This window comes from Atractosteus spatula, chromosome 14 (genome assembly GCF_055471065.1).
Source record: "Atractosteus spatula isolate fAtrSpa1 chromosome 14, fAtrSpa1.hap1, whole genome shotgun sequence".
Lineage (NCBI taxonomy): Eukaryota > Metazoa > Chordata > Actinopteri > Semionotiformes > Lepisosteidae > Atractosteus > Atractosteus spatula.
Genome location: NC_142719.1, coordinates 42,530,953 through 42,546,684, shown reverse-complemented (window position 1 = coordinate 42,546,684; position 15,732 = coordinate 42,530,953). Strand labels below are relative to the sequence as shown.

General features: G+C 40.7%; 1 protein-coding gene across 2 annotated transcripts in view; it reads left to right on the top strand.

Annotated features, from left to right (window-relative positions):
* Nucleotides 1-11,947, top strand: part of sgcd (sarcoglycan, delta (dystrophin-associated glycoprotein)) — a 73,801-nt gene extending 61,854 nt beyond the window's left edge. For both annotated transcript variants that reach the window (XM_088932729.1, XM_088932730.1), the window contains 2 exons: nt 2,328-2,451; nt 6,192-11,947. In XM_088932729.1, coding sequence (XP_088788855.1) covers nt 2,328-2,451; nt 6,192-6,365 — 298 coding nt within the window. In that variant the 3' untranslated portion in view covers nt 6,366-11,947. The remainder of the gene's footprint in view (nt 1-2,327; nt 2,452-6,191) is intronic.
* Nucleotides 11,948-15,732: the final 3,785 nt, after the last annotated feature.

Genomic DNA, 15,732 nt, shown 5'->3' with positions numbered 1-15,732 from the left:
CTACTATTAATATTAATGTGCGTTCGTATAGTGCTTTTCATTCCAAAGCTCTTCTCAAATAAGAGGAGATTCACTTATTCCAGCACTGAAGTGCAGCTTCCCCAGGCAGACACTCAACCCTTCTGTCCCACCACCAGCAAATGCAAGGCAGAAGCGAGAAATTCACCTACTGAATTAAGACGAGCTTTAGGAAGGCCAGACTGTACAGTCCCCACGTGGAATTTAGGGACTACCATCATAACCATCATTAGGACCTTGGTTTAATGTCATCAAAAAGATAACAACTCCTAAAGCACAGTGTCCCCAATTTGGCTCCTATTTTCAGCGCTGTACACCTCTTTTAGACATTATCTGAATTCATTTTAATGAGGAGGATGTTTCCAATTTTCCTCGCAGCCAGGTCAGTCCCTGCAGCATGACGGTTTGGAGAAATAAGCTCAGAGTTTTTTCTCACGCCAGTGCTGTGGTGCTGTGTGTGGCTCATCGTGACTCTCATGAGCCCTTCTCTTTTACACTCATGAGGGTCCTTTACTTTACCATTTTGTATCTTTCGCTCAGAAAACAGCATAAACGCAGTTTTTTTCTAACCAGGCATGCTTCTTCTTGTGGAAGCTGGATATTGGAAAGTCCTGACACTGGTATTAAGCTCTGCATGGTGGCTGAGTTTTCATTTAGCTCAGCTTGGTCAAAGTCGATTGGGTCCCAGCAAAGATCAGAGCTCCTGCGGCATTTTGTGTCGGCTTCAAACGGTCTGGTGCCTGTGGAAGAAATCTGGTGTTTTTAGTGCAAGTGACACTTTTTATCTGCTTGTTCCAATTTGTTTGTGGTGTCTGATATTTCTATGCAATTCCTTGGTGTACCAGGAGAAGTAAAACTATATAATTTGCCATGCGTTAAACGGGACAATGTAGTGCACATCATAAGGTAATGACTACTTTATAAATAGAGTGCTAATTACAATGACACAGCCCTATGGTAATACTGTACATACAGGGTATGATCGGCCACAATACTCTAGAGTGTTAAACAGGGGTTTTTAAGGAGTAAAGTAGTTTACTAAAGTACAGCAGAGATGGATAACACTGGATCAGGACAACCATATCCAGCACTAAATTAATCAATTTAAGGATCACTTTTGAGTTTTTAAGTACACTAGTAACTGAATTGGCCCAGTACAGTAAGGAATGACCGTGTTCTTGAGAGAAACAAACAAAGTTTGTGTTTTAATTTTTGAAATGATGCCTGAACTAAGCATGTGAACAAAACGCCCCTTAAGTGATCTTAAGGGTAAGACTTAGTCAAAGGGCAACCCATATTACCTGCTGTATTGTGAAACTCCAGGACATGGGCTGGCCAAACCCAGTATACACCATAGTGTAGCAAGGTTTACTTCAGTGTACTGTAATATACTGTAGTATGATGATTCATGTTTGCTTGATGGAGATTCATCTTTCTACCCTGTGTCACACAAATCAGGGATCACAAAGTTGGCCATCAAGCATGTTTGGAACATTATTCTCATACAGCCTTTTTCATGATGCGTCAAATGCTTATGAATGACAGTGAAAAACAGTGTGAACAACACCAACAGCACCCCAGAACCCCTGAAGCAGCCAGTGAATAAGACCTGTCATTTTTCAATCTTAGTTTGTAAATAAAAAAATTAAATGCTCCAACTCTGAAATGAACAAAACAAAGTGCAGGCAGGCAGGAATGACCTTGCAAATCTTTCCACCTTAAAAGCAAAATCTAGGAGAGTTATCTTATTCAAAGTACCTGCATACATTTTGAAAAACTAGCTGTGTCAGAAAGGCTGGTACACAAGAAATGGATTTGCTTGGTCTGAGCTTAGTGTTATGAGAATATAACAGCTTCCAGCTGTTAGCTGTCATGGTGCAGATCAATAGTTCAGTTCCTAGTCATGCTGTGCTTAGTCAGTTGACAAAAACCATCAAGTGAAGGAAGAATAGATATGTTTGCGTTAATAAGAATGTTTTATCAAAATACTCTTGTCTTGTAACAGTTGTTGCCTTGGTGTGACTCACTGTAAGGGGGAACAATACATCTTTGACTTGACATACTGTATCGAATGTCTTGGACTGTTGTTCCAGTTTTGGTGAAATGAAACATAATATATGTTGTGTATGGTACTCAAATATTAAACAGTTAATAGAGATTTAAAAATAGTGAAATGAAGACATGGGTGAAAGCACAGCCTAGAAACATAATATGGTTTTAAATGCATATTTAAAAGAATAATGCAGTTTATTTCATTCAAATGTTTTCAGTGTTTTTCAAATGGAATGACAGTGCTTTGTTTATTGCAGGCTAGAATCTCCAACGCGCTCTCTGTATATGGAGGCTCCGAAGGGTGTCCATATTTTAGCTGAAGCAGGAAACATCCAGGCGACCTGCAGAAGCGAGATGAGACTGGAGTCTAAGGATGGAGAGGTAGGATGGTCAATAGCCAAAATCAGGCGTTTGAAACAGAACAGATAAATGGCATCTCTTAGTCCCAGATTCTGTTCTTGAAGCACGGCAGTCTTACCTTTTTAAACTTGTTTCTTACCCTTCCACAACTTGTTTCTTCCCTCCCAAACCCTTCTATGTTTTCCAGCATCTCAGCTTATAGTTCAGAGACAAGGTAATGTGGCATTGCTCAATACTAAAACAGTAATGCTGAAACAGATGCACTCTTTCTTCATGACAGACAAAATTGTAATAAGCATGCTTAAGACACTCAGTAACTTCACTCTCAACTACTTCACTCTCAGCTTATCTGAAAGATCCCCCCCCCCACACACACACACACAGACAGACACACACGAATTAAACTGATGCTAAACTTATCATTACAATTTAGATCAATTAACATGCTTTAACTCGTAAAAACACAAGTACGATCCATTCCCTATTCATCAAAAGTTATACCATTAATTCCAAAATGCTGAAACCATTTTCATCTGCATCAGTTTTTAAGCTTTGCTACATACTGTATTTCTCTACCTGTCACCTGTAGGATATGCCTAACATCTGAATTTACAAGAAGTCACCTTTCACTGTTGGCCAGACTTTGTCAGTGTAATTTATTCGAAAGGCTTTCCCTGCTCTGAAACAGTGGTGCCCTAACCACATGAAACAGCTTTATTTGCCTGAGATCTATAGGAGATAATATGGATTGATTTCATGTAGTGATGATAAATCACCTCGGTACATTTCCTTTTTTCCCATGGTTCCAGCAGTGTGTTCCAGAAAAAGCTTTTTTTTCCTGTAATCACATAAGAAAGCAGGACTGAGCGGCAGAGTTTACGGTGTACAAAAACAAATACAGCACAGAGATTAGCTTTCTTCTGTCATTGATCTGAATATTGGACATTTTATCTAATACCAAAAGAATTGCAAATCTGAATATGATATTAAGTCTTATTGATCAGTGATTTGCATTATTTGATGCTCTACCTTCTTATTATTATTATTATTATTATTATTATTTCTTATTCTTAACTACCAGCCATGATAATCTCTTCAATCTTGCACAAAAGAAACTGCAAGGTGATGTGATTCTGATGCTCCAAATCAGAGTCAATACTAGTCTAAACAACAGACTACTTCGAGCTTCACAATGGCAGGAGGATGAGAAATAAGCAGCAAGATGGAGCAAGATGGAAATTCTTAGGCATGTTTCTATGCAGAGTTGTGGGAGTCTCAAATACTCAACATTAAAATGTTGAATCCAGTACTCTGGGACCCTAGAGTTGAATATTCAAAACATCTTCAAGATTAACAATGGACCCAGGGACAAAACAGGATGTTATATACCAGACAACAAACAAGAGACTCTTCTTTACATAGAACATTACAACAGTCAAGAACAAATTCACTAACCAGGCTGTTCAAACTGTTTCTATGGGACAGAAACTTAACCTCTTCGTAATAGTTTGGTAGGATTCTTGGATTCTTCTTCTAATAACCAGGTGAGCAAGAAGATATGAAAGATCTTCTGAGTTGAGAGAGTGTGGAACAAGCTCAATGCTGTTGAAGTCCAAGAAACAGCTGGGTGAGATCCTGGGATCAAGTAACTTCTCACTACCAAACAAATGGCCTTCTCTCATCTGTGAGGCTTCTTATGTTCTTATATTGTCTCAATGTGTTCTTTCTTCTATATTCTAAGGAACAGGGTTTTCAGATGGATTATCTACTGGCAAAGAAACAAATTGGACTCGTCTTCTCTGTAATATTTGTTTTGTCACCTAGCCCAGGTTGGTGATAGTAAAGCTGCAGATGAAACACAAGTGACAAGTGTGAAGGGAATTGGTTTAAAATAATCTGTTTCTCTGTTCTTATCACTGCAAAAAAAACATCCATCACATTTTTAGTGAGAACCGCAGTGGTCATGTCACTTCATGGTCACTTCTCTTTCTTGTATTGCTGCCTCAATTAGTTAAAAGCTTCACGCATTGCAGAGCACACTGCCTTCCCTCGTGGTTTTTATGGCAAAATCTGCTCAATAACAGATGTCCTGAGATGTCGTCTGCGGTTTGTGCTTGAAAATGTTCCAGGTCATTTGGTGAAAGTGCTTCCCTGAGGCTGTTGATAATGGTTCTCCTTACCTTTCAGGAGTTGTTGATTTCCATTTGGATCTGCGTTCGTGCAAGTGTTTTCCAGCGTCCCTAGAGAGAGTAGACTATTGTAATTATACCCTATTATACCCTATTAAAAAGAGAAAACAATAATCAACCGTGCCAAGAGAAGCAGTTGTTTAAAGTTTTGTTGTAGTCACATCCTATGACCAAAACCTCATGTGTAGCCTCATGGATGCAGACAAAAAAATATCATCTCCTGAAAGGGAAGGTCTTACAGTATGGGGACAGTTTGTTAGCACAAAGTGAGAAGGAATAGAGAAGTCGGTTTTGGCAGTAGGTCAACAGCAGTGATAGTGATCCTGGTCCAACAATATTAATGTTAATGTTGCTTTATTAGCCCTATACAATTTCTTGCATTAGGAATCTGTCTTTTCGCAGACCCCAGCTTGCTCTCCATGAGACACAGACACACAGACAGGGAGAGAAGCTTTGGGTCAGAGCGCAGGGTCAGCCATTGTACAGCGCCCCTGGAGCAGCTGGGGTTAAGGGCCTTGCTCAGGGGCGGCTCAGGCCGGCTGCGGGATTTGAACCGGCAACCTTCCAGCCACAGGCGCAGATCCTTAGCCACAGAGCCAAAATGACCCATGCACGGGTAATACCATTATGTAGGGTCCCCGAATATTTTGTCAAACAACACATACGGTATAAGACAATATAAGGTGCTTGTTGTTTATTTTTTACATGCAGCGTGTAAAAAAGATGTGGAGTGTGAAATAGTGATGTCGTTTCTGTGTGTCATTGCTGCAGTGTTCACCAGAGCCTGCAGCTCCTAAACCCAGGGCCACATTAAATCTCTGTGGAAAGGTAGTGAGAGTTTCATTCTTGTGTTCATGTGTGAATCATCTGCATATCCTCTGTTGTTTTAATCAACTCTCCTTTCTTTTTGCAAATGGAACAAAAGGTATAATGTCAAGTATCACGGGATGAAAGATCAATGTGGATCAGCTGAATTCTGCCATATGATTCATCTGCTGTATTAGACTAATGTATTTAGAGATTTTGAAACAGGTTGAACAAATCTGTTGACAGACAAATGTATTTGCATTGCATAGTCTCATATGGGCAAAGCTAGGATAGCAGCAGATTAGTCATTGACTTTTACCTCTGGGTTTCAGATGATATATAATAAAAGCTGATATTGCTCTCTCAGGTTGCATCGCTATTTACTGTATAAGCTGAGAAATGTGCCTAGTCATTTGAATACCTATTTTGAACAGGTAATGCAGTTTGAAATGCATTGTTGCTTCTAATTAGTTCAATATGTTGCTTTTTTGCATTTCTATCTCGACATCTATCTGTGGTGTTCCAACCTTCTGCCGTACTTCCAACCGAAAGCATTGCATTACATTGCTTTTCCTTGACTAGAATTCATCATCTGTGTTATCTGATGAGAACTGTAGGTCTTGGACATTAATCTTTTTTCTCTTCAAGTAAGTGAACATGTCTCAAAGACATTCAGTATATAAGGTAAGTCAAGGCCTGGAGACTATTACACAATACATAAAGAATTATCCCATTAATTTGTGCCCTCCCTCCTTCTTTTTTCAGATAACACTAGATGCTGGCAAAATCAAGTTGCCTAAGCTTCCCCAAGGGACGTACTCTGCCGCTGGTACAAGGCAAAAGGTTTATGAGCTCTGTGTGTGTCCTAACGGGAAGCTGTTCTTGTCTCAAGCTGGGACTGGCTCCACCTGCCAGATAAGTACCAGCGTCTGCCTCTAGAGACCAGGCAACCAACGACACAGACATAACGGAGGCCTAGTGTGGCTCCAAGCTGGCTTCATATGACAAACAGCAGAGAAATCCTCCTGAAAGATAAAAAGACACACAGAAACCAGCCCTGTGATGGGCATTCTGTTTGACAGCTTTTATCGACTGCTTTGAAGACTGTTTCAGTACAAGACTGACTAGGGTGATCACCTTTAAGTGGAATTCCTAAAAATATGTCCTCTCTACCTGGCCCCTGTACCCCCACCTCCTCCCTCCTCTCCCCCAGTTCCAGAGTTGAAGCTTTACTGTTGACTGTATGCCTCACCTGTTGCAGTACACAGCATTTCACTGTGGTTCTGGCAAGAGGGCAAAAGTGTGACCGATGTTGAAAACAGAGGCAGGTCAAAGACTGGAGACGATCCAGAGTGACGGGATATTCTTTTTTCATTAATACCCTCCCAAAAAATATGTTTGAAAAATTACTGCATATGTTTTAGCTGCATTTTATACACAGCTGCTGCTAGGAACAGAAATTGTTGCAGAGCAAGAATGGAGCAATAACTGTAACTTCATTCTGACGCCTGCTAAAGTGGCAGAAATAGTCTAGCTCCCAGAAACCGTCACTCAGAAACTAAAGCAGGGAGCCACATTTTCCTAGACAAAGTGATTTTCCATAGTTTTAGTTAATGAGACAGTATGTGCCCTTACTGCTGGACATAAATATTTGAAACTAAAAGAGAGGTTGCCAAAAAATAAAAATGGTATTGATAACACTCTGTTATTTTTGAACATATTTTTCCAGTTTTTGACAGAGACATTGTCTCTTTTGTGAGTGATAGAACATACCTGCAACCTTCACATCAACATGGATGAAGCCTGGAGTGTCAAAAAGACCACAATACATCGGTCTGTTGACCTCTAGCAGAAATTATTTGTTGAAGAGTCCTAGTTCAGATAAAAGGAAACACTCCTTTATTTTAATACAGCCATTGACCTAATTTTCTCAAGATGGCCCATACTTCTTCTACAGAACATTTGTAAGTGAATTTTCATTTTAACCAAAAACCTAAAATTCTTATAGCTAATACAGTTTATGCTAATTGACAACAATTTAATTAAATGGTAAATCCGAGTTTATGGTACACAGTGTCTTGGTGTAGTATAGTTTTACATAAACACAAACAAATTATTTTGTTCTCAGGAGTGTAATAAAAAAAAACATTTGTCATGTACTGTATTAAAAACTTATTAAGAATAGAAGATGTGGCTTTTTGTTACTATAAAATCATCAGGCGAATCAAGCTTAATGGGCAGAGGAACTTCACTTTGTTTGGTCCGAATTGGTGTGTCTTGGTCATTTGCAGTATGTTTGTTCTAGTGATAGATGTACTGTATAGCGCACAATGCAGAAAGAATTATTACGATTCATTGTTTTATGTAGGTGGTCACCCTACCAATTACTCGTACTGGGACAAAGAAATGACACCCACTCTGTTCAAGGAGGGGAACTGTGCCTAAGCCTTAATCCGATGCACTTGTGGCAAGGAAAAGCACATTGCTGAATTTTTTCAAAGACGTGCGTGTTTTGTTTTTCTTATGTGATAAATTATGGGAATGCAACGATTTTAATCAAGCCTAAACTGCAAATAAATTCTACAAAACGCTTTCTATATAGTCATAAAGGCTTTTACATACAGCAACATAAGTTACTGTATGTAAACACAGTAAGGGCCCAATTTTCCCTGTGGGCACCTAATTCATTCAATAGAGGAGAGGGGTGTTTACCCACAGCGATGTTTGTCAGAGCCCACAGTTCGGGGCAGACGTTTAGGGGTGTTTTCTCTTGAGGAAAAAAGATCATTAAATTTTGTACGGTACTGTTCAACTGTAATTAATAACATTCACCTGCATAATATTTTTATGTTTTTATAATTAAAAAAAGAAAAACATTGCATTCAGATTTTAAATAACACACAAAACCACATGTATTTTGAAAATACAAAGCAGAGGAATCAAAGACAAGACAGAATTACAGGACAAGGTCTAGTCCTAAGGGGCATGTACAGTGCTTTATATTACTGTTGTTGAAATAAATTCGTTTTGCTCATTTTTGTGAAATGGTCATTCCTTCATAAGGAGCAGTAAACATGAAAGCTAAAGTCTGTCTGTATTTTGCAGTTTTGGAATGAAAGTCTTTGCATTCCCAGGGTGAGACTGTGTGAAATGGGTTCATTAAGAGTTTGATTTTCATGTTTTTGTTCGGCTTTAAGTTCATAGCAACAGAGTCACAGACCAAATTACTGGAGGGGCTTTCATTACCTTTAAAGAATTAATTAAGCAGGAATCCCAATCCGTCCTGGAGAGTTTATAATAATTACTGTATTTGTTGCTCTTTTGTCATATATGTATGTACAGTATATCTTGAGTACATGATGTAATGAGTTTCCTCCCAAAGTCTCACCTGATTAGATATTATTTAGGATTCAGTACTGTATATTGTGTGTAGGATGAAAAAATACTCCTAGATTGAACGTGTTATCAAACACAATTATCATTTGATCTAAAATGGATTTAAAAATCTCTGTGCAAAAGTGGTGAACGGGTGTTTGTTGTACCTGCCCAGGAGGTATGTGTATGTGTCTGCAGTACCTTCACAATCCAAAACAAATAGAGCCCTGGTTTGGTTTGGCAGATCCCAGCACGGAAAATTCAATCAGTTCAGGGAAAACACTCCACTCATCCATGTTCTGCTCCTTACAGCCTTGTAATGGCTCATTTTATCCAGGGCTCCAACAGTGGCTGCCTTTACCTCAGTACATGTGGTTTATTTGCTAAGTACTGCAGCCGCTTCCCAGCAGAAGGGCTGCAATACTGTGCGAATGTACCAAAGCATCCTATTGTTTCCGCAGTCTGGAGTCATATAAGATCCAACACTGCAGCTCCAAATTCCATAAAAGGGAACAAAAAGCAGGGCCACAAGAGCCAGGAATGCGCAAAGCACTGCTGAAGTTTCACATTAGTCATCTTCACAAAATACATAGAATCCTAGATCAGACTGCAGTATCTCAGTCCATTATGCTTCATCTGTGATGCTGACACAGTAAAAGATCGTATTCTGAAGAGGTAATGACCCAGAAAGATTTGCCAAGGAGTGGCACACTCACATTTTCACATTTGCGTTGATTTCATGGTGATGAATACACAATGGTTAATAAATTCTGTAGTTCACCTATTTTATATGTACTAAGAAATAAATAGCAGGTTTTGAGGCGTTTTAATAAATAGGCCTGTGTTCTAAGAACAGAACATGAACAGAATTAGTTTAAGTGTTTCTATGCTTAAAATGTGGAAAAAAAATCTTTTATTGAAACGTCATATTTTATGTGCAAAAGCAATGGAGTTTTTTGCCAGCCAGAGCTTCGGTCTCTTGGCAAGTTGCACATACAAGTCTGAAATAGCAAAAAACTGATTCTTACGTTATGCGGGCCCAAATCTTTGGGTCCATTCACTTCACTCACTTATCCACTAAATTGTTTAATCAGCAACACTGAAGGACAATTTGCAATTATCTAGGTAAGTCCATAAATTTGGCCAACTTATCAAGATTAAGACTGGAGTCTGCTGAAAGATTCATCATTGCTCTTCACGGCTAATTGCGTAGCAGCAGAGAGAAAATCTGAAAGGGGCTTGAAAACCCATTTATCTCCACTAAAGCTGCAAATAATGGATTTGTTTGTCCAGTTCATAATGATTTGTGAGCACAGTACAGTTCACAGCTGCAAAGAGTTTTCTTGTGCTTGTCAAACAACTCAAGGAAACTCAAGATTTGTGCTTAAGGATTCTGGATGTTAACATACAGTAAGACAATGCTATAACAGTTATGAGTTTGACATCTCTCATGCCCCCGATAAATTTAATTCTAAGAATATTTTCATAGCGGCTCTGATACCGTTCCTGTGGCATTCTGTATTTTTATTATTAAAGGCATATAACACCTACCATAATGCACTGCAATTTCCCTCACGGGATCAATAAAGTATCTATCTATCATCTATCTATCTATAATCTCTGCATGTCCTATCACAGTGTGCGATTTCCTTCTAGTCAGAAGATGACATAGAAATTGCGCAGTCATTAGAAGAAGTCATGTGGAACCAAAAATTAATGTATTTCAAAGAAGATTCCTAGCCTAATTAAGCTCTGGAGAAAAATGATTGTTATTACTGCCTAATGTAAGGCCCAGCTATCCTGTCTGAGGGTCAGGCGGAACAGAACAAGGTTTGAGACTGAGTTGGCACATATCTTCATAAGTCTCACAAGAGTTGACTCTTAAAGTCGTTTCTTGCCAATTGGTCCTCGTCTTGTGACTTGTCAGTATTTTCTGTCTGATACAATTCTATATCCTTCTAGAACATTTTGCTGCAGATGTCGTATTAGATGCTACAACCACTGCAAATCAGCTTTGAAGTCCCAATCCATACCATTAAAATTATATTTTATTAAAAAGCAAAAAGGCAGTACATAGTAAATTTCGTTTCCAAAGAATTAATTTGTGATTTGATGTAATTCTGATTTGCTGAAATACAAAAAATCAGATTCTAAGAACCCATTAATATATTGTGACATACAGTACTAATGGACTTACTATTGACATATTAATGGAATAACATCACAAACAGATGCTGTATAAACATCATTACAGGTACCATGTTAATACAGGTCAGTAAACAGGCTGTGGATAGCCCCCTCCAGTGAAATAAATTAAATGAAGTGGACTCGATACAAACCTTTGTGTGACCTCTTTGCTACAGTTATAGGGTTTTTGAAAACTTTTTTTATTTGCATTATTAAAGTCCGTGGGTGCAAACAGAAGATGTTTCATATAGAACTTTGCAAAAAGTATCTCTGGACTGTTTGAGTATATTTGTTAAAGCATGTTTTGTTCATTAATTATGTGTGAGAGTGAACTTTTCCTTAATTTCTCAGCTCATGGCCTTACACAAATGTGTTAAATGTCAGAAGGGATGTAGAAACTCAAATTCTCATTGGAAACTCCAGAAAGATGTACAAACACACATGGAACTGGTGAATTTGAAGTTAGGTCTTTTCAACACCTGCCTGTAGATGAATACATATCAAAGTACTCGTCCATCAAATGTACCTTTCAAAAATACCATGTACATAAAATATATTAAAAATCAACAGCTTTTTCCACATGAGAAATTCATATAAGGAGTCCTTTAGGACCAAAAGTGTGGTACAGCTTGTTCCCTCTGTGTCTCAGTGCTGTAGTAACTGCTGTGTATCTATTAATCTACCAAATGAATGATTGTGAAGTTAAGGAAAAATGAAATGTTTGTTGTGAGTTAACACATTTTTGCCTGGCCAAGAGATCACCAGTTTTAACTCCATTGAAAAAATTAAGATCCTTGCACATTCTATGCAACATAAGAGGAGAATTACAAGCATTGTGATAATGCTGTGGAATATGTCAGTAACTATTTTAAATTTATTATACTTTCTGTATAAAATTTGTATTTATGAATCGAGTTCCAATCTTGTAAACTGTATTAATAAAATTATTATTAAAAGCACAGCAGGTGTCCCAGTCTGGCTTGCTTTGGATGATGCAGGAGAGGTGTATTTCCTTTTCCACAGGGCACTAGGGAACAGCCCAAAAGCTCTGGCTTGTACGCAGGAGAAGTCTGACGGGGGAGAGGAGCTGCAGCGAGCCTGGTCACTAACCACGAGGCTGACACTCTTCCTCTGCCGATGTGTTGCACCTCTTCAAGCCCCAGCAGCTGTGCCAGAACAAGAACAAAGCCCAGTGTAGGCATCATGGACCGGTATCACAGCAATTGAAAACGCTGTTTCATTTTTTAATTAAGAAAGATGAGAAAAGCGCCATTCGCCGACAGAATGGCACTGAAGGCAGTAATGAGCAGTCTGGTACATCTACTGTAGCAGTTTCATATTATTCTCCAGTGTGCATGTGGGAAAGGAGCCAGAGGACAGAGTGGAGAGATGCAGTTATGTGCAGCTCACTTTTATACACCTGTTTGCCTCCTGGTTAGCTTCAGGAAATGATGTCAGAGCTGTGTCAGAGGCACCAAACCCTAAACCACAAAATTTGTCGGAAATCCTTCTCAGCGATTTCATCACCCACATTGTTTTCGGGTTTCAGCAGGACAAGTGTAAGACAGGCAGGGTGCACTTCTGAAAGTGTTTTGTTTCCTTGGTTTTTCCAAACATCATTTCTTCCCATTTCCTGTTGAAGCTGTGTTAACAGGCTATAGAAAGGAAGGGAAGAGATCAGGAAGAGGAGCGACCATACACAATCAAATTACGACATGTTGTTATTTCGAATTCAGAATTCCCCTTTTGGCTAATCTTCAGCTTCTTGCTTTGGAAGACCTGGTTGCATAGCAACCAGATTACAAAATTAAAAAAGAAAAAGTGAGTATTGTGAAACACATTAGTAGTCTGTTATATAGCCCTTATATAGTCTGTTATAGTCTCTTATATATATATATTAAGTAAGCATTGTAGGCTTTTTTAATCCTTTAATGAGATAAGTGATTTTAGAATATACTTTAATTTGCAATAATGAATAGGAGAGTTTTCTGTTTATAGAGTGATGGGTAGACAGTACTGAAGCTTCTTTTGAAACTTGTAATATCCTGACATACAGCATATCATGTTCATTATGACAAACACAGTCACAATGACTGCTTGCATCCCCTGTCTTTCCTCTCTGTGTAGGATTACTTGACTGCTCAACACAGTGTTCAAGTTTAATACAAACAATAGCTCCAATCAAACAATCAGGGCAGGCAATAGAAGTCTACCTGTGGAGTTTTTACATGCATTTATACCCAACCTCACAATCTCCTGAGTGATGAGTCACCCCAAACCCACATCACACCACTGTGCCACCTGAAACTCAAACAATGAAATACAAAATGATAATATAATGCAGTTATTTCTAAAGGTCTGTAAAGCAATAACATTCAAATGTTTATTGATGACTGTGTTCTTTACTTTTCATTGTTAAAATGTGTATATACAATACAGTATATGAAAAGGCTTATTCACATTTGTTTCCCTTTAAGATGCCTATATTTACAGTACGTGGTTGATAAGCACCATATTGATTGTGGCAAAGCTATATCAGGATGCGTATTGAGACATGAAGACTAACGTTCTTTGGAAAATATTGAATACTTTATAAGAAAGGCTATCAAAAAAAGTCTGCAAATACTGTACAGAGAAAATGGAAGTCATGCATAATCATTAACAATGTGTCCATATTGCTGTGTAAAAACACAGATATGCTTTTCACCATAAATAGAAAATCACCTTCAGGATAAACCCATGACAGTAATATCATACTAGTGTGTTAAAACTGACCATCAAGTATCACAGAACCCTGTAGAAATCTGAGAATCATTTTCAGTTTCATGATAAATTTAAAAATGAATTGATATGTCCTGTATCAGGATACTTTTCAACACCATAAAGCTACATCAGGAACCATACAAGTGGTACTGGGTACAGTTCACCTCTACACCGGGGGGACTCTTGGGTACAGTTCACCTCTACACCGGGGGGACTCCTGGGTACAGTTCACCTCTACACTGGGGGACTCCTGGGTACAGTTCACCTCTACACTGGGGGGACTCCTGGGTACAGTTCACATCTACACCGGGGGGACTCCTAGGTACAGTTCACCTCTACACCGGGGGGACTCCTGGGTACAGTTCACCTCTACACTGGGGGACTCCTGGGTACAGTTCACATCTACACCTGGGGGACTCCTGGGTACAGTTCACATCTACACCGGGGGGAATCCTAGGTACAGTTCACCTCTACACCGGGGGGACTCCTGGGTACAGTTCACATCTACACCAGGGGGACTCCTAGGTACAGTTCACCTCTACACTGGGGGACTCCTGGGTACAGTTCACCTCTACACCGGGGGGACTCCTGGGTACAGTTCACCTCTACACCGGGGGGACTCTTGGGTACAGTTCACCTCTACACCGGGGGGACTCCTGGGTACAGTTCACCTCTGCACTGGGGGACTCCTGGGTACAGTTCACCTCTACACCGGGGGGACTCCTGGGTACAGTTCACCTCTACACTGGGGGACTCCTGGGTACAGTTCACCTCTACACTGGGGGACTCCTGGGTACAGTTCTCCTCTACACCGGGGGTACTCTTGGGTACAGTTCACCTCTACACCTGGGGGACTCCTGGGTACAGTTCACCTCTACACTGGGGGACTCCTGGGTACAGTTCACCTCTACACCAGGGGGACTCCTGGGTACAGTTCACCTCTACACAGGGGGACTCCTGGGTACAGTTCACCTCTACACTGGGGGACTCCTGGGTACAGTTCACCTCTACACCGGGGGGACTCCTGGGTACAGTTCACATCTACACCGGGGGGACTCCTGGGTACAGTTCACCTCTACACCAGGGGGACTCCTGGGTACAGTTCACCTCTACACCGGGGGGACTCCTGGGTACAGTTCACCTCTACACTGGGGGACTCCTGGGTACAGTTCACCTCTACACCTGGGAGACTCCTGGGTACAGTTCACCTCTACACTGGGGGACTCCTGGGTACAGTTCACCTCTACACCGGGGGGACTCCTGGGTACAGTTCACATCTACACTGGGGGACTCCTGGGTACAGTTCACCTCTACACTGGGGGACTCCTGGGTACAGTTCTCTACACCGGGGGACTCCTAGGTACAGTTCACCTCTACACCTGGGAGACTCCTGGGTACAGTTCACATCTACACCGGGGGGACTCCTGGGTACAGTTCACCTCTACACTGGGGGACTCCTGGGTACAGTTCACCTCTACACTGGGGGGACTCCTGGGTACAGTTCACCTCTACACTGGGGGACTCCTGGGTACAGTTCACCTCTACACCAGGGGGACTCCTGGGTACAGTTCACCTCTACACTGGGGGACTCCTGGGTACAGTTCACCTCTACACCGGGGGGAGTCCTGGGTACAGTTCACCTCTACACTGGGGGACTCCTGGGTACAGTTCACCTCTACACTGGGGGACTCCTGGGTACAGTTCACCTCTACACCAGGGGGACTCCTGGGTACAGTTCACCTCTACACTGGGGGACTCCTTGGTACAGTTCACCTCTACACCGGGGGGACTCCTGGGTACAGTTCACCTCTACACTGGGGGACTCCTGGGTACAGTTCTCCTCTACACCTGGGGGACTCCTGGGTACAGTTCACCTCTACACTGGGGGACTCCTGGGTACAGTTCACCTCTACACTGGGGGGACTCCTGGGTACAGTTCACCTCTACACTGGGGGACTCCTGGGTACAGTTCACCTCTACA